This window comes from Styela clava, chromosome 10, assembly GCF_964204865.1.
Source record: "Styela clava chromosome 10, kaStyClav1.hap1.2, whole genome shotgun sequence".
In the NCBI taxonomy this organism is placed as follows: domain Eukaryota; kingdom Metazoa; phylum Chordata; class Ascidiacea; order Stolidobranchia; family Styelidae; genus Styela; species Styela clava.
This window is the reverse complement of record NC_135259.1, coordinates 11869643-11889149: the sequence shown is the minus strand read 5'-3', so window position 1 is coordinate 11889149 and position 19507 is coordinate 11869643. Positions and strand designations below refer to the sequence as shown.

At 34.4% G+C, this 19507-nt stretch overlaps 2 protein-coding genes across 2 annotated transcripts; both read left to right on the top strand.

The window, feature by feature from the left end:
* Positions 1–952: 952 nt before the first annotated feature.
* On the top strand, positions 953–5456 carry LOC120337982 (arylsulfatase-like). The gene is made up of 8 exons (XM_039405888.2): positions 953–1235; positions 1463–1615; positions 1727–1842; positions 2276–2353; positions 3287–3506; positions 3742–4044; positions 4432–4623; positions 4988–5456. The coding sequence occupies exons 1-8, from the start codon at positions 989–991 to the stop codon at positions 5278–5280; spliced, it is 1602 nt and encodes a 533-aa protein (XP_039261822.2). The 5' UTR covers positions 953–988; the 3' UTR covers positions 5281–5456.
* A 2945-nt stretch (positions 5457–8401) lies between these two features.
* LOC120337977 (uncharacterized) lies at positions 8402–16728 on the top strand. The gene is made up of 15 exons (XM_039405882.2): positions 8402–8499; positions 8984–9138; positions 9221–9322; positions 9773–9915; positions 10170–10314; positions 10712–10858; positions 11262–11372; positions 11520–11714; positions 11869–12029; positions 12459–12566; positions 12674–12854; positions 12948–13128; positions 13428–13625; positions 16226–16392; positions 16543–16728. The coding sequence occupies exons 1-15, from the start codon at positions 8424–8426 to the stop codon at positions 16663–16665; spliced, it is 2193 nt and encodes a 730-aa protein (XP_039261816.2). The 5' UTR covers positions 8402–8423; the 3' UTR covers positions 16666–16728.
* Positions 16729–19507: the final 2779 nt, after the last annotated feature.

The following is a 19507-nucleotide window of genomic DNA, read 5'->3' as shown; positions in this document are numbered from 1 at the left end:
AATTTTATATTTTTAGACCACCGTTGCCCTCTTTCGCTTTTATTATAATGATTATTTTATAAATTTTACGGTCTTGGCTGCAAGAGGCGAAGAAATCTATAAATGTAGCATTGATAGTTGTATGAGTATTTCATGTTTCATGCGTAATAAAAAAAGATGGATGACCTTCATGTACGGTACACTATACCGCTGACGCGGCATGCTTCATTTTCATCGGTCAAGCTCTGCTCTATGACGGAGAAAATAACTCTGGGGGAACTATCACCGGTGTTTTAAATTGATTGGTAATAAATCAGTGAATAGTAGGAATGAGGCTATAGTGACATATTATATTGTTACTCTAAAACTCGGAGGCATCGTTTTCGAAGAGTGCGACAAATTAAAGTAGAGGGGAATTTGTAGTCAGTTTATTATTGCATCAATGTCATTTAATTGGTCATATTCAGCTATAATACAGCGATTGATATAATTAGTCTACTTCCCATATATTTCTAACTCTGTTAAATTAGCTGTATCGATGACGTTATGATGCGATATTTTTTTTATTGCTACATAAAGAGTTCCAAATTAAAAAATGTTGTTACCCCTTTCTTTTTGAAATTTTTTCAGGATCCCTCAAGATTTGGCTATGTTCAGATTGAAATAAAGCGCAATTTATTTTTATAACTCGAGAATAACATATTGTTCTTTAGCTAATTATAATGCCGCGGGCGGGCTAAATATTATATCTGATACTGAATGAGTTATGTTAACATTGAATTTGACGATGTATGCATTTTTGGAGAAATAGAGAACAGAGACCTACATACCAATCTTGCCATATGGTAATCTTAGAATAAGATTTATAGGCTTACTAACATCAATGCGAGTGTTAACTACAAATGTGCATTTACTATACAAAAATAAAGATCAAGAGAACGTTCATTTTTATTTCACCTGATTTATTAATCCTATTATTTATGCCTAGTTTAGGTATACGGTTATAGCAATGATTACGAAAAGCTTGATTTTGATTTTCGTGGCACATTCGGGCCTATGTGTTGCACAGGTTAAACGTAGCCCAAACATAATTATATTTCTTGCCGATGATTTGGGATATGGCGATCTCGCGGCTTATGGAAACACAGAACAGGAATCTGGGCCTCTAGAAAAAATGGCTCAGGAAGGAGTTCGGTTCACTCAATGGACGTCTCCCTCATTTGCCTGCACACCAAGTAGATCGGCTTTGTTAACAGGTATTTTGTGCTGATTTCTATATGCGTAAAATACAGGGGGTCCACGAAGTCTCTCCACAATTTCAAATTTGTTATGAAGTCAGTTCTTAATAAATCTTAACCAGGTTTGTTGTTATTTGTCAGTAATAGTTTCAGTATTTTTACTTCAATAAATAGTTTTTTTTTTAATGTAAAGAGGCTAAATGACAACTTTACAAATTTGTGCCAATTCTTATTCTTCTATACAGGCAGATACGCAGTGAGGAGTGGCGTGTACGGAAATTCATCAAGAAACTTTACTCCGACGTCTACGGGTGGTCTTCCGGCCAGTGAAATCACAATTGCAGAAGTTCTGAAGCCTTTTGGATACACGACCGGCATGGTTGGAAAATGGCATCTTGGTATATTTTTCATCTTTTTTCAAAAATAATCTCAGTATAATGTTTTATTTGCTACAATACAGTATACAACTATTGCAACTTATAATTATCTTGAAATATCCAACGTTTCAGGAATAAACCAAGCTACAAGCACCGATGGAGTTCATCTACCTCACAACCAAGGTTTTGATTATGTTGGTTCAAACTTTCCTTTCACCCATTCAAAAACTTGTGATGGTGAACATAACGTAAGATTAATTTTATTTTTTGACCATACTTGATCAAATTTTTAAGCCAAATCAGTGATCAAATTCTCTGAATTCCTACTGCAGTATTTTGAAAAAACTCTAATACTAATGATAGCTAAATCGTACAGCAAACAGTATTTCGGGGCTTTCATTTTCCAATAAATCACTTCTCAGAATTTTTATTTCAACCAACTCTGCTAGTAGTAGCGATTACCAATAAATAGATTTTCATTTTTTTTTGAATATTACTAAATAAATCCGCACGCTATTTTTGGGCGCCATATCTATTCCGTCACTAAAGACGATAGTATTACATGTAATGAAAAGATAGTTCCTGGGATCAGTAAATCAATACAGAAAGTTAGAAACCTATGCTCCAAAGTCTTTCTGTGAATACAGAATATGTTTCATTTCTTTCTGATATTTCAAACAGGTAGATAATGGTAGTCCAGGCGGAGGAAAACGTCAAGGAGGACGGAGAGCTAGAAGACGCGGGAGATCACGAAGACAGGTATGTGACCATAGATTGTCACGGTTGAAAATAAAAACATATTTATATGGAATATAAGTGAATACTATAATAAGATTACAAATGGATCGTTTTTCAAAATTGTTGTTGTTGTACCTTCCATGATTTTCGATATTAGGCTATATTATATTTCCCTACAAACTGCAAGAGAATCATGCTCAAATATATGGACACGAAAGTCGCTCATCGGTACCGGTACTAGATTAGGGCTGAGAGCCGAGTTTGCTGAAAAGGGCGTGGGCAATAAACAAGTAGGTGGTCTCGCAATTAGAGATAAAAAAGTTTTATTGTAAGTAAAATAAAACGGCAAATACTTTGGACAAATGATGGTTCTCATAGTCAGATGAAACCGTACCGTACCGAAATGAGTTTTATGGCGACTCCTTTCATTTTTAAGCATATATATACATTACCGAAGATTTAAAATTGATTTGTCTATTAGTTAGGCAGGATTTTTCTCAACAGCAAGAAGAACAAATCACAACAACAACAAGCACAAAAACAACAATAATTTAGCAAAATGATTTATATTATAGGCACATTTCGTGTCCAATAATACGATAGCGAATAAACATGTCTTCTCTTCATGTACTGTTAATATATATGAATCATAAAGGATGACCCCAAAATACAGAACCTATTATTTTTCAAATTACTTCTAAGAAAAATACAAAGATTTATTTACCACCTAAACTTTTGTTTGTGATTGTACCTCAGAGTTCAAGTAATCTAGGACGCTCAGCACAAGAGATAGGCTATATTCTCTTATATTGAGAATATGCTACAAATGACCTGGGTTATGTTTTTTTTGGAGTGATGGGGGCACATTTGCCATACATCTGAAGGAATTCGTTCGTTGGCCGTCGGAAGGAAATACATATAATTTAGACTCATTCATATTTTATTCTTTATTAGGCAGGTCGACAATCAGGATCCAAGCTTTGCTTTCGTTACGAGGGATCACAGATAGTTGAACAACCCTACTCGACTTCAAATCTCACACAAAAATTCGTGGAAGATGCTATCAGTTTTGTTAAAACAAATAAAGACAACAAGTTTTTTCTGTATGTGGCACTCCCTCAACCCCATCCAGTATGGTTTTGCAACAGCGACTTCTGTGGGAAATCGAAACGAGGTAAAATGATGGCTAGCAATAAAAATACACCGCAAAGGGTAACTGGAAATCACTCGAATATAAGAAAATACCATGTAATCGTAATGCATTAGAAATGACATTGAAAACAGTATTCGTGTAAGATGTTATCAAGAGTATCGCATTAATTCACCCCTATTTCAGGTCGTTTAGTATGGTGGACATGGATAGTGGCCTATTCATATTATACTTACCACCAGAATAATCTTTAATTTAGGCGAATATGGCGACGTCTTGAACGAAATGGCGTGGGCCGTTGGTAAAGTATTGGACCAATTAAAGACCCTTGGTATAGACAAAGACACTCTGGCAATTTTTGCATCAGACCATGGCGCTCGTCAACCAACATGTGATTCAACATGGTCTAATGGTCCTTTCCGAGGTGGAAAAGGGACAACTTGGGAAGGAGGAATTAGAGTCCCAGCGATTGCATGGTGGCCTGGTACACTCCCCGCAAACACGATCAGCAATACATTTATCAATCACCTTGATATTTGGCCAACGGCTGTAAAGTTGGCGGGTATGTAAACAGATTTTTATTTTTGAGTGAAATATCATGCTGCGGTCGAAGCTTTTAAAAACTTGTTGAAAAATTCCTAAATATCACGTAAGTAGCAGTCATGATCTTTTTTCATGCTGCGGGTCAGCAGACAGATCCATAATTATGTCCCGATAAAAACCTCCACGTTCTGGTCATATGTGCACTTTTGAACTTGGTCCACAAAAGTTACCACAGTACAGTTGAAACAGAAAATCTCACAAAGATATTTGTAAATTCCTACTTCAGTTTTTAAGTTCATTCAACTTGATAATTTTTAGAATTCCGAGAGATGAACACCCGTTGTAAAGTGTCAGTATATCCATAGCCAGATATTTACTGCATATCTTTATATATTTTCATATACAGGTGGATTCAATTATCTAACTGTTTTGAAGTCCACTGGATACCACATTGATGGGCAATCGATTCCAGATCTCATGTCGTCCATTTCAAGATCTACGCCGCAGCGGAACCAAATGTTCTATTACTGTTCCGATCGTCTTATGGCGGTTCGATATGGGAATTATAAAGTACTTTATCGTACAATGGGAGAATTCGGTAATTTTTTCAAATCGTTGCTAACAATGAATTTATAAATTAATGTTTATAACGAGGAATCTCTGTTCTCCTGTGCAATTGATGAACTTGATTCGTTTCATCCGTTCTTTCAACCTGAATTCTCTGTTACAAGAACTTTTACTGAACATATTCAGGTAACCATATGGATTGCAGTTATATATACCTGGAGTCTTGGCTGTCGACTGAGATCTATTGATTATGTGTACACATCTCATTCAACTTCAACATTTGGTGATGGCAATTAATTAATATATATTGATTGTTGAACAATTTAGTTGGTAAATAAATGCAACATGGTATATTTACTACAATCCGCAAATTGAATGAATTTTATGAATTTCAGCAACAACTTCTGGATGCGATAACTCTGAAAAGTATTCATGCTATGGCGACGATATAGTGGAACACAACCCTCCTATAGTTGTTGATCTCGTGAAGAGTCCCGGTGAAACGGTTGCCGAAAATAATTACCACGCTACAACTAAATTCATTATCTTAATGGCGTCTCGACTCGTGCATCAACATGAGTCTACTAAGAACAACATTCAGCCGAGTCAGTTAGACTTGGCAACGAATGACAGGTTATCGCCGTGTTGCAATCCTCCATCTTGTTTCTGCAGTGGGAGCTCTCGATGATTCAGCCAGACAGTGACAGTGGTATACTTTATTTCCAACTAGGATTTCTTGACCAAGAGAGCTGAACATTTAAAATAATGGCCAGATATAATTTGTTATTACTTAGTATAAAACTAACATCTGCAGAATGAATTTTAAATAAATCATTTTAACACGAAACTGACTGAATAGGTATATCGTCGTCGCGGTGGGCTACCAGGTTAACGTAGCGATTCTCATACATCAGTAGCTCTCTGTCGGGGTTGCCTCATTGTAGTAATTTATTACGCACATAATTAAAGAAATTTTAAAATGAAAACATGCGTACTTATGAACATTGTACTTATCTTGGGAGGTTTTCGGGTTTAATGCAAGACTGTTTCACAACTAAACTGGCGCCTGCATTGCTATCTCAGGCTGAGTTTTTATCGGGTAATACACACGTCGTTGATAAGTATGCGGGATAGGAGCCGGTTTCATAAAGTAATGTACCAATTGATTATTTTAAACCAGGCGTCGGCAATCAGCGGGCCAGTTTGAATCTAAATTAATTTGCGCACCGTCCTTCAAAAACACTAATTTTACTTAACTTGAAGGTCCAACTCAATTGTGTAACTCAAGCGAATTCTAATGTTCGATATTGATTAACGATCAATTTTCTTTGTTGACTATTATTTTGTGTAAACTGATATCATTTCATCATACCGTGTTCAAATTTAAGATAAGCAAATATCATGACTTCAACGGTATGATATTGCACTGCTTCTCGATGGTTGTCTACCACTGTCCTAAACTACGTACAGCGTTTAAAATATGTAAGATTATTATAACTAGATTTTTATATAATTATTGTTGTAATCTTGAAAGATTATGGAATTGCAATTTGATGAATTACGCCAGGGTGCCTATATATTGATATCCTCCGATTGAGACAATAGTAGAATATCATTAAAAATGTTTGATCTGGCCAAATCTCTAATTATCTCCGATTATATTGATAGAAATGTATATGGGAGAATAGGTTTTCTATGCCGCACTTATGCACGCAGGAGTCGGTATGCATGTAACAAGGTCGTCAAAGATTAATAACTACCGATTTTCTATATTTCTCAAATCATAAATATAAAAATTGGCAAAGACAAAACATTTCATTTAAGTAGCGTTACCGAATAGGTTACATTTGTTTTGTTTACGATGATCAAATGATATTATCTTATCAACGCCAATCAGCCAAGTCCTAAATTTATTTGATACATAGATATAGCGTCTTGTCCCGCCGTCCCGACATGTCAGCCAAAACCAAAAGTCCCGCTTTGTCGTTCAGTCGTCCAGCATAATACACGAACATGTTCTCAATACTGTTGTTTCTGTGTAGTGCAGCGCTAGCCTACTTACTGAAGGTGAATGCGTTTGTTTCGTTGTTTCCCGCCAACATTGTTAGAAAACGTATCGCATGTAAAACCGATACTAATTACATTAGTCTAAATTCGAAATATTTGTACCGCTATCGTTAACGTCAATTCCTTTCTATTTATCGAACTGAACCCTATATTTGGACAGAGAATATGCGCATGAATTCTCGATAACAATATGGTCAATGAAAAGAGCCGGGATAGCTTTAAATGAAGGCCTATGTACTAGAATCGGAAAATGTAAAGTTACAAAATCACATCTAAGGGGTCGTTGTCTTTAGAGGCGTCCCACTTTGAAGTCACATATATGGTAGGCCTAACCCTATACATAGAAAGCAAACCAACAACGATAATTGGTACGTTCTATTGTCTTTTTCGATTCACATGGCGGAGGGTTCGGGGAGTGGGGATGGGGTCTTAATAACCATTTAGTGTGATTGTTAGGCCAAATCCAGAATCAAAGGTGAATAAAGCTTGAATCTAAAGTCGGAGCATGATTTTTGATAAAACTAAACATTGTCGAAAATTCCCCTGCATGCAAAATTTCTCAGAATAAAAAAGTTTTTGTCCTCGGAAAGTACTTCAACAATAATGATATAATGGAAACAAGTGGCACACGTGGGACAAGTTGGGCACGTGGGACAAGTGGTATACGGGGGGAAGTGGGACCAGTGGGACACGACATTTTAGAGACACCCAGAAAATAGCTATGGGATGGTGGTTTCCACATAACTGAAGTTCATGAAAGAATTCAGACATGTGTGTTAGTAGGTTCCCTGGTAAGGCTGTTTGATCCGATCCAACGGAACATCTAATGCAAATATCGAAACATTCAGCTAGAAATTCAAACAAGAGCAATGTCTAATTGAATGCACACGAAAGTCGTGTGTCGGTCAAGACGTTTAGCTAGTTTCGCTGAGCACCGAGTTTACTGAAAAGATTGGCGGGCAAGAAAGGCAAGCAGAACGGAATAAAGTGTTCAAAGAGTCCACAAAAAGCTCTTTCGAGAATAAAAAAGGGGAATTTAGGTGAAATATCATGTCCCATAAAAATTTGCAAAAATAAATAAAAGTAATAGCCTTTTAGAAGCTTCAGTCACAAATAATTAAAATTTAAAGTTGATTGTTCTATTTGTTGCGGAGAAAAGAGATTTTGTACAACAACAATGAGAATTAAGCAAAAAAACGATTCAAAGTCCTATTCCGTGTTCGATAAATGTTTTGTAACTCTTAACATTGGACATTTGACCAATGCAAAACTGCAAGGCGCCGAACGGCGCGTTGCATGGTAGTTGCAGATATGTGAAATTTTGGTGTTTAAAATTTTCATATCGTTCCACTCAACATAAATCAATCTTACGACAGTACAACATTAAGATTCTAGTCCTATATTGAGTCGATTTTATCTGATCAAACACCTAATTGCTTTCTTGGAAGGCTGCCATTTCGTCTTTGGCATCGACGTCAACTGTTCGTCATTAACGTGCGGTTGTGCATTCAAAACAATCGTATCGTGCTAATGGTACGACATGAGTAAGGATACTTTCCGCTTAACCAACATTCATATTACCAAATAAGCATATTATTATCAAACTTAAAAACTCAGTCAGTGTCCTATAATTTGCAGTGAAATGTAACCAATCTTCTGTTAATAAATATAAATACTTTATTACGTAACAATATGATTTATTGATATTCCTGTAGAAATTTAAGACAAGTTGTTTCATTCGCGATTGGACAATACTACACTGAGATGGCGTCAAACGGCGATATTGGATCGGTTTTATTGAAACTTCAAGATTTGAAGACAAGTGAATATTTTAGCGATGGTAAGTAAGCTGGCAGGCTTCCGGAACGGTGACCGTACATTTGAACCCATACATTTGCACTAGTATATCCGCCGGTTCAATCTATATGAGAGTGTTAAAATCCATGGGTTAGGGTTAGTATCGGTTCAAGTATTTGTAAAAAAATTCCATGGTTGCAATAGTATGCGGGTGCAATTGTCGGGGGTTCAAATGTAAGTGGGTTCAAATTTAACGGAACCTTCCGGTACTAAACCGAACGCTTCTAGCTATTCAACGGAGTTACATATATATATTTTATAGCCCGCCTTCGCTCTATACCTACCTCGCCTCTTCTATAAATCTCGCTATTAACAGTAGTTTTAAAAATGTTCAATTGATCATAGTTTTAACATATATATATTTTGAACCTCAATGTTGGGTTCAAGATAAGATTTTAGAATTTACAGAATTGGTTCACTTAACCTGTATAGGACACATTGTAGTTAGGTCCCTCATTCTTTCACAGAGGCTGGAATTCATATCGATGCTGTAGTTTCCTGTATAAAGGAGCTTTATGACAGCACTGCAAAACTGCGAAGCGATCACGAAACCGCTACTATTCAGTCAGGAGTTCTTCGCCACAAACTAGCAGATATGAGAAATGATGTTCCGTCAGAACTGGTACGATATTTGTAAATTTTCTTCTCTTACAAAGTTTCAACAATTGGGGCTATATTTTTAAATGAATTTTACTACTTTGCAGAATGAAGCAGTAGATAATGCAAATAATTTTAACAAAAAAGAAACGATTGAATTGAAGGAACAAATAAAAAGTCTTCAGAATGAAATAGAAAAAGCCGAAGAGGTAATAAAATGATAGAAAATGATAGTTTAACAGTCGCAATACTTGTATCGTCAGCAAAAATACCTATATGTAGTAAACTGCAGCGTCCTCGCAAATACGAAGCGCACAGTTCGTCGCTGGAATCAAGACCCGTGGACTTTACAACACTGTAACAACCTACATAGGCTTACATGTGATGGGTTAGCTGCGAACCGCGTATTTCATCTTCCTTTAACAATCTTGCAACGATTATAGAAAATAGTTTGTTTAGTTTTAAATGCTTAACGGGATGAGGAAACAATAGCCGTTGGCGTAGAAACGAGCGCTGACATTTTGAATGCGTCTCTGATTTTTCATATTTCTTATTATAGTTTGCGTTGAATGACTATTTCCATTTTCAATTCATTATAAACTCTTATTTAAATTGAACGGATTCAAATAGCTAAAACTTTCCCGGTTTTCATTTTACAGGACGAGAGAAAAGTAAAACTTGAAAATGAGAGATTATTTGTGAGAGCGGACGGAGCAAATCAGATGTGGCCGAAAATGACTAATATCGTTGGAAGTGCCTTACGAAGAAAATCCATTGCCCAGTTGTATGTCAACGATACCAGGTGAACACTGTCGACTTTTACAGTACGTTGGATTAATAAAAAATCAGCATTAACTTTTTTATCAAAGATTTTTATTTGGTACGTATTGAAATATACTATATATTCGCAACGATTTTAATGAAAGACTAAATTTGTAATTTTAAAAAATATGAAAAATTTGCGACTATACATTAAATGATTCCAAGTGTTATAGTATCCTACAGCGAATTCCTTCAGTCGCGAATATTAATAAAGTACAAAATGATTTACCGTAGGTGCAAGACTATGGATGTCCATCGAAGAGCTATATCTCTCGGCAAAGAAGCTGAAGAAATGTGTCAAGATGTCGAAGATTACTGGAACTATTGCTACGTTCAAATGTCAAAAATAAAAGCTGATGCTGACAGATGGAAACAGAGGGTTAGTATCTAGTCGCAGCTTTGCATATCTACAAATTTTGCGTTAATAGTATGGCTTCATTTATAAATTAACTTTTATATCTTAGTTTCATTAATTTCAATAAACAATAAAACGATGTTCAAACACATGAACACTAAGGAACAAGGTATATAAAAGTGGTTTTATATGTCATATTATAGTGTTTCCATAAATTAAAATGAAACAGCAAAATTTTGAGTGGAAAATTGGACTCACTGGGAAAGTAATAACAAATATGAAGATAATTGGTCTATTTATTGCAGAAAAAGCGATTTTTTCGCAACAACAACATGAAATAAAACGCAATCCTTGGGCATTTTGTGTCCAATTAGCCTGTCGTATAAAAATAAATTCCCCTGACAGTGATTTTGTATTGTAGATAGTTGAACAAGATGAACGTACTGAGGAAGCAAAATCGCTTTTTGCTATCGTTGATCAACAAGTGCGAGAATCAAAAATGCGACTAAATTCACAAGAACAAATCACCAACAATCTGAACGAGAAAGCAGAACTTGCTCGTGCTAAAGTAAGTTTACAAGTAGAAGTTAGAAATGAGATGTTGTATTTACTAATTCATACGATTACTGTCAATTAGGGGTGTTGGTGAGAGGACGCGTGAGAAGTTGGAATACCATATTGTGTAGCTGGTATAGTTCCAACAACATCGCTACGAATACTTCTGTCACTACTGGCGTAGGATGAGTAAACAAATTAAAATATTACGCGTTTGAAATGGAAAAAACAATGATGTTTTGAGATTAAAATATCCCATCTATGTTCAAGGTGATATTTTCTGAATAAAAGTTGTGTTCATGCCCTTATTTTAATTGTGCTTTTTTGTTATCAAAAAGAATTGAGTGAGAAAAATAAACAGCAATACTATTATCATGTTCCGTCAGAAAAAAATATCATTTGACTTTCAATTTCAGAAAGAAAAACAGAAAACCATTCTTGCAAACAAGAAAAAGAGATTTCAAGAAGCGATTGAAGAGAGAGATCACTTTCAACAATCTTTAGAAGATACAAAAATTTATTATAAAGTTAGTTCTTATATTAAAGAATTTATATGTAGTGCATTTACAACGATCTTCTTCTTTTTATAAGAATCCTAACAAGTGATTACAGTCATTCAGAAAAAATATCCTGAATCGCTAAGTCTTTAATTTCGACCAAACGTAAAATTTTAGGAAGTAATACAACAACTTCGAACTAAAGACAATACTATTGAAAATGAAATTGAAAAGAGTCTGATTGAACGTAGAGAGCTCATAGGAAAGACCGAGGAAACACGGGAATTACTGAATGACAAAAAGAATGAATCAAATGAAAAAATAGAAGATAGAAAAATGCAGAAAACTATTATGGTGGAATCAAACAATTTGGTACGATTTGTGATTGATTAATTATTTAATGAGTAAATTGTGGAATAATTGACAAAAAATATGATGAATATAGAATGATAATAACTGAAACTAATCGGTAATAGAATTGTTGCATAATATAAAAAAAAAATGCAGATTGTATCGTTAATTTCAGATTGGTACAGTACTGGAAGATGCGGCAGGGGCTAAAGCTGAAAGAGAAAAACTGAAAAAAAAAATTGCAGCTGTTCTTGAAGACAGAGATCTCACCAGGAAAAGCTATTCAAGGGAAATTGAAAAGTTGAATGAATATTTAGACAAAGAATCATCCACAAGGTTTGTATTCAGATATTGTCATCGAAATGAATTAAAGTTGAATGACATTCATACATTTCATCAAAATACGTTAAAGGTACTATTATTAATTAAGCCAAAACTCCGATGTGGTTCTGTCATTCTACCACTTTACGGGTCTGCATGTGGCTCAAAAATATTATTTCTCACACTTGCCACACTTGTCTCAATTGTATGAATCTCACTTCACGTTATAAATGTAACTTTTTGTGTAAGATGCACTTCATTCGTTACTTTGATCGTTTGTCACTCAATATATATCTGCCTTAACTCAAAACACTGAGAAAAGTGCGGTGCAAGTGGAATTCATGTAGAACCAATGAGGCGCGACACTTTTGGGATACTAGCAGCTTACCACCTAAGATTAAATATACCAAGAATCACCAATATTGTTGGTATGTTTTTTCTAAGGCAAGAAATAGAAGCAGAATATGAACTTTCCTTAGAAGACTTAGAGCGAGAAGAAAGACAACAGACTGAATTTATGGAAGAAAACAAAACAATAATGGAATCATTCATGTAAGTTTCCTTTAGCACAAATGGCTATTGGATTACATTAATATTTCATTCTTCAATGAAAAAGAAATATTTCACATACTATATAATGTATTTTTTTTTCATAATAGTGCAAAAAAAGAACTTTTGAAACGAACTCAAAATGAAACTCAAGACGGGGAACACGATTATAGAGTTAGAAAATCAAAAATAGAAGATGAAATTGAAATGAGTAACAGATACTATGAAATTACTATCGTGGAGTTAAGAAACGAAATAGAACAAGCTAAGATCAGAGTTCAAAGTACAAAGGTGGATATTCAATTATTTTCCTACTCAGTAATTGATGTGAAAGCATAGAAGTTAAATTACGTTTATAAATTTGTTATTCAATGTTTCTTACAGGAACTAGTTGCCATCTTACAAGAGAAAACTGCAATAATAGAACCCCTATTCTTGCAAACTAAAGACGAGTTTCGTAATTCTAAAAAAGAACATGATGAAGCAAGAGATAAAACAGTGGAATTGAATAGAAAATATAAAGATGTGTGCGATGAAAGTGAACGAAGCGTCATACAAACAGTCAGTGAGTGTCGCAGTGAATTTAAGTCAGTTAGCAAAATACATGAGTTACTCCTAAATGCACTCAAAGTACAACACCAATACAACAAAGTACAACAGATTTATTAAATTCATATACCCATTAGTTTACCCATCCATAGTCTACCTTCCAACAAAATTATACAGTTTCCTGTATTCTGATAGAATTCGAAATGATTTTTAAAGTTGGCTAGTGAAATGCGCGAAGCCGATGAGAGAGTTTGATGCAAATTACTACGCCTTCAACAATGTCTAACTATTTTTCATAAAAAGTAATCTTTTTAGATTTGGAGAAGGAAAAAAAGAAGCTTCAACAGGAGCTAGAGGAAGTCAATCACGAAGTTATTCAAGAAATCCAAAATCTAGATGACGTCAGTTTAGTTAATCTTGATCTTCACAAAGAAATGAAGCAGCATGATAAATTATTCAGAGAAAACAACTTGTTTTCAAACGCTTGTGAGAAGCTAAGGGCTAAAGTAGAAGGTAAACAATTAATATGAGTGAACACTAATTTTTTCTGTTTAGTAACACAAGTTTTAATTAAGGAAAAAGCTCGAATGGTTTGGCTTGGGTTCGGTGTGGAGTTTGGAATCATCCGGGGTTGGGGTTTTAGGATCTTCAGTCACCTTCTTTCATACACGCAGGTCCCGGAGTAGGCAGTAACCCTCAGACTGCACCTTCATAAGCAATATAGGACGGCAGACCTGACGCTGTAGTAAAGTCAGAAAAAGTGGTGTGAAACATAATGCTGATAAAATACAACAGCCATCCAGGACCGAATACTAAACTATTCCGAATAAATTCTAAATTAATGTTTTCGAAGCTGGAATACCGAATACATTCTAAAATCGAAAATAACACATTTTTGTTTTAGTTTATAAAACCCAGTAAAATAGAAAATAAGCTTCAATAGAAATATCAGAGTAAAGCCACAAACCAACAGTATATGTATACTAAGTAATTGATAGTTTGGGGTTGTTATGTTTAGCATATTGTTAAGTCTGAAATTAGCAATAAGTGAGAGGATAGATGACCACTGCCAGGCGCGCAGCAGGATTTTCAAAATCGAAAAATCCCATTGCCGCCTGTAACATCCACCGCGATTACGCGCTCGTTAACCCTCTTTTTCAAAAAATTTTGAGAGAACTTTCACACTCTCACGCTCCGATGAACACGTGTTACAAAGAAACAAGATTTAAGCGCTCTGCTCAAAGAGCATTACGTCACCTTTGCAGAAAAACCAGACTCAGCTTCGCAAGCGAAGCGAAACGCGAAATATTCAATGATATGTAAGAGCATGTTCACGATAGTTGTCTGGAATCTTTGTTTGTTTATTATGTGCGCGAAATTGTTTCCCGCTCGATCAAATGACTTATCTTTGAAGTAATGACAAATACTTTCGTGTATCTCTAAGCTTTGAAATACCTACACAAATAAAATTCACCTAGTAGTAGAATAAAAAATTTACAAAAAAAAAAATTTTGACGGATCAAGCACGGATCATAGTTGGAAGCCTAAAATGATTTTAGTTAGTGCGGGAATACTTCACAAAACATGAACATAAACGTAAAATAGTCCGAAAATAACTATTATTGTCATATTATGACCAAGGATGGTAGTACGAATATATATATCATTAGGAAAAAGAGAGTTTTAGAAGAGCCGTCTTTTCAGCGTATAATGATCATCCTGTCACGTAAATTATTCAATCCATGACAACTACGAGATTCTAAAATATCTTTTTATATCAATTTAATGTGTTCAACGTAACTCGCGGTTGCCTATTCTTACGTCAAAATAAAAACATTACTATTTGGTCCACGGCGTTAATACGTATTTTTGCAATCTTGCCAACTCGTTATCGCCGTTAGAAAAATCTCAATAACTGATATATATTACTCAACCTGTTAAAAGAGCCCACTTTTGGAACGAATAATATAATAACGAATATATATTTTTCTGTTGTGCAAAGTGATTAATTCGTGACCGATACGCGCATATTTAAAATATTAATTTAATTGTTTTCAATTTAACCTGCGGTTGCGTCGACAAAATAAAATCCTCACCACTCTAATATGCCATGTGTGCCAAAAATGTGTGGTAAACTGTCCGATTATATATTGTTTTGATCCGTATATTGCAAATTCGGCAAATTTGAGATGTGTAACACTGACTCCGCTCGAAATGCCGCCACTCCGATTATTTTTGAGATGAGACCGTTCGAAAAATCCATAAATCTGCCGTAAAATCTCAGAGTAAAATTTATTTCAGCACAATAAAAATTGATTGAATATACTTTAGATCAATTATATTATATACATTCTCACAACCCGGTAGAAGTCGCGTTTCAAACCTTGTATAACGTTAACACTAAAATTTTCGACGGCAATTCAATTAAGATAATGGATAATCAGGCAAATACCGCCCTCAATTAGTGACGATATGTTTTCTAAACGCGGACCAAACATAATGGGGAAATTTTGCGATTTTCACTGCCCAAAAAGCGTTTTTTGAACTGTCGGGGGCTTCAATAAAACATGTTTTGTTTACGGTTTTATTTTCAGTATTTTAAATTGCCGCTTTTCAATAAAAAAAATTTGCTTTTTATTTAGAAACTCGCCGCCGATGAACGTACTCTCCGTATTCACTATTCTGTGCGAGTACAAAAATAAAATCATTGTCATCGTTATCGTGAAACAAATTTGTAGAAAATTTGCGTTTTAGAGAAAATAACACAAACGTAAAGGCGTTTACAGCCTAAATGACACGTCCGCTGATAAAGCAATCGCGCGCAAGTTCATATCGAGAATGTTTTCACTCAACGGAAACGTCTTGAAAGCGGCGTCGGAAATGTGTGACGTCACACAAATATCCGATATTCTTATGAACGCTAATTCCGATATTCGAATACATTCGAATAACGAGACATTCGAATACGTTCGAATAACGAGATATTCGAATACGTTCGAATTGGCCATCCCTGGGCCCATAACCTGATATTTTGAACCAAAATAACAAAATACTATTTGTTTTACTGAATTTAAATAGTAAATAGAATCCATAAAATCATCTTTAATATACAGACGAGAAAACAAAAATTGATCACACCGAGAAATGCCTTTCACAAATGGAGGCTTCTCAAGAAAACATTCAACAAAAGTTAGTCCAACTAATCGTAGAAGAAATGGAATTAACAGATTTGGCAAGAGAAAGAGATGAGGAATTGATAGATGACATAGCTGCCAAAAAGGTAATTTTTTTATTTCATGTTTGTGGCAACATAAACTGTCCATAGTAGAATATGACTTCATTTTTTCTGTTCACTAGCAATAGCGTGTGCAATAGAGAAATTACAGGGGACAATGACAATAGCTGTAATTATCGTTTATTTTTCTGTTAGAACTTTTCAGATAATCGACGTCGTATATTGGAAGGAGTTACAAATAAGATGTCACGTGTTTTGAGTTCTATAGAAAAATTGCAATCGGAGGATGTATCTGCAAGAGAAAAACTTAATATATAATTGTTTTGATATTTTGTATTTGCTTGCTTTTTATTACTTGAATAAATCTCCTAAAGACTTTGACCTTTTAACTCCGAAGATACGTCGTCGCTATTTTAACCGGGATCTCAATATGAGTTTTTAGGCAGTATTGAATAGTAATGACTAAAACATTTTCATACAGATAATATTGACACCGAAAATAATTTTTTAATACCTGTTAATATGCTATTCATAATTCTTTCTCTAAAAAGTAATTTATTCAAATGAATTTGAAAGGATACAAAAAATGATTTATTTTTCGAAGTTTTCGAAAATTGATCAATTGTGCAATTGTCTCATTTATTTTCACGATATTCCAAAGCCAGCGTTCCGTTCCAGCGATGCAACTAGTTCACGTCTGGTATAAGGCGAAGAACACTCGACAACATTTTTTAGTTTATGGTATAACAATAGGCTGCTATACTTTCACCTTTATTGTGCCTGTGAGATTTACGGAGGTTTCTTCATATGTCTACTGAATGTGATGAAAGGAACTTTTACAAGTCTCCTTGTCTCGAAAAACGCAAAGAAACATGTTTGCTGAGATATCTATCTATATTGTAAGATTTTGTATAAATATATAGTCAAATAGAGTGAACTTTTCGAAATATTTCAATCAGGCTGACCAGGCGAAAAGTAGATCGATTAAAGTTTAGTTGCTACATATTGAGGCAATGTAATAGTAGCCGAATCCGGGTGACTGATTAACAAATAGTACAGAGTTTTAATCAAGTTTTTTTAAACAAGTCAGAGTAATACAAATTTAATTGCAATATTTAATGTAGGCTACTCTTTCTGGACAAGATGGTCTTTTTATTGCGTGGTTCACAATTGCCAAAGTCACTGCTGAAATAGTTTACAGTAGTTCACCTGATCATAAAAATATATGAGATTATGTAAATGCTGTAAGTCCGTACCAAGGTGTCGCTGACTGGATGACTCTATTGAGTCTTTCGCGTCCCCTCATCAACTGTTATGGGTTGACTTGATATATATATAAGATGTTTAATCCTACTATATTAAGTTTAATTCATTTGGTTTCAATATAAAATACAAAAAAAGATCACACCTAGAAAAATGAGTATCATCAGACGTTAGATTATAATAATAATTTGGCATAGACAACTAACAGTCATGGAGTGATAAATCATAAAAAAATAAAATTTCGTTAGATCTGAGAACTTGAAATTAGGTTTACTTAAGTCACGACTTAGTTTGTGATTTTAAATATAACGATTGGGAAAATAAAATGGTATCAAAAGTATTTGGTATTCAAATTTTTGATGATGATTTTGGAGTATAATTATAAATCTTGAATGAAACTGAAACAAGGGCATCACTTGAACATATAGAATGTATTTTGCTATTGTTACGTTAATCTGTAATCTGGTCAATTTCCAAGAAAACAGATCTAACAAATGAAATATTTGAAGCTGATAATCGGATTTAATGAAACATAAACATGTTTATCTTCAGTTTTCATGCTAATGAATGGATTTTATGATAATATCATAAATTACTGAACTAATGCCAAAAAACTGTCTGGAATAGTGCCAACGTATTAGCATTTTATTAAATATCGAATTATTCTAAAAAAAATTTTAAAAAAGGAGTTGACGATATTTGCACTAGACAACTTGTATGCGAGGAAAATCATACTGTCATATTCTTAACGCAAATGACATTCAAGTCGATGAAATTTAGAGGTATAGGAAGAATTCAAGATTTATCGCAATTAAATACATTTTTTAATAAAGGCTTTAGGTAAATATGCCATTTTATGCAGACAGCGATAAATTTAGACAGGAATCGCTTCAGTCTATTTATGTAGCCGTTAAAAGGAAGATGGCAGACTGTGAACAACATGCTTTTTATGATGTCTACAAAGTTCCATAGCCACCATCAACCGATCTCAGACGTTTGCGGTTACAAAAAACGGTGACCAACAGGATTTTTAAACACAAATTGTACATGTGGGTCGTATTGATAAATAGCCGTTGTTGTTGCTGAGGAAATTTCTTATCTTTACATCTGTTGGAACTAATTTATTTTAAATTTTCAGTAAAATGGAAGGAATCGCTAGAACGCTATTACTTTTAATTTCTATTGTACCCGATATTTTACCCGAAAACTTGGCAGATTTCGTTCATTTCAAAGGTATATTTTTTCACAACATTTGCAAACACTTTTAGAATCCTTGGCCGTCGCGTCTCATTCAAGCATTGCTCAATGACAGTCTTATAGCAGATCTTACACAAGGAATATATGAACCAAAAAACAGATAGAGCGAAGACTATACATACCAAAAACAATACAAGCATAAATGGGATGTTTTGCAGTCGCACGTACTTTAACAAATTTAATTTTTTTTTATTTATTTTGTTACCTAATCGATAAGTATTGTGAGTGGGCTGATTAAAATAAGTCTGTAACTATTTGAAATGCCATTCAGTATTGCCTGCATCAGCGATTGTTTCAGACATTTGTGTTTGTATTACTATATCAGGTTAGTTGTGGTTATTTTCAAAAGATTTTATCAAACTTCAAAAGTTATTTCATTTCAATATTTCGTAATTTGACATGACGATAAACCGATTCGATGATCTCATTTTTACATAACAACAACAAAAAATGCTGAACCAGTGATCTTATTCCCTGATTAATATTGTTTTTATAAGTTAAGTTGGATTATAAATTGTTCTAAAGAGGTTTTCAAAAATTGTTAGAATGTTTTTCGCCCTAATCTCTATATATACCGGTAGCTTAAATTCAAATTTATAAGCGTCCAGCTGCAATCGACGATGCAAAAACGCGAAAAATG

Bases quoted from the DNA above. Each gene is read 5' to 3' on its own strand.
- LOC120337977 (XM_039405882.2), top strand. From the start codon at position 8,424: ATGGCGTCAAACGGCGATATTGGATCGGTTTTATTGAAACTTCAAGAT. The intron at 10,859-11,261 runs GTAAGTTTACAA...TTTCAATTTCAG, and splicing joins CAGAACTTGCTCGTGCTAAA to AAAGAAAAACAGAAAACCAT. The intron at 16,393-16,542 runs GTAATTTTTTTA...TTTTTCTGTTAG, and splicing joins ATGACATAGCTGCCAAAAAG to AACTTTTCAGATAATCGACG.
- LOC120337982 (XM_039405888.2), top strand. From the start codon at position 989: ATGATTACGAAAAGCTTGATTTTGATTTTCGTGGCACATTCGGGCCTA. The intron at 1,843-2,275 runs GTAAGATTAATT...TATTTCAAACAG, and splicing joins CTTGTGATGGTGAACATAAC to GTAGATAATGGTAGTCCAGG. The intron at 4,624-4,987 runs GTAATTTTTTCA...TATGAATTTCAG, and splicing joins TCGTACAATGGGAGAATTCG to CAACAACTTCTGGATGCGAT.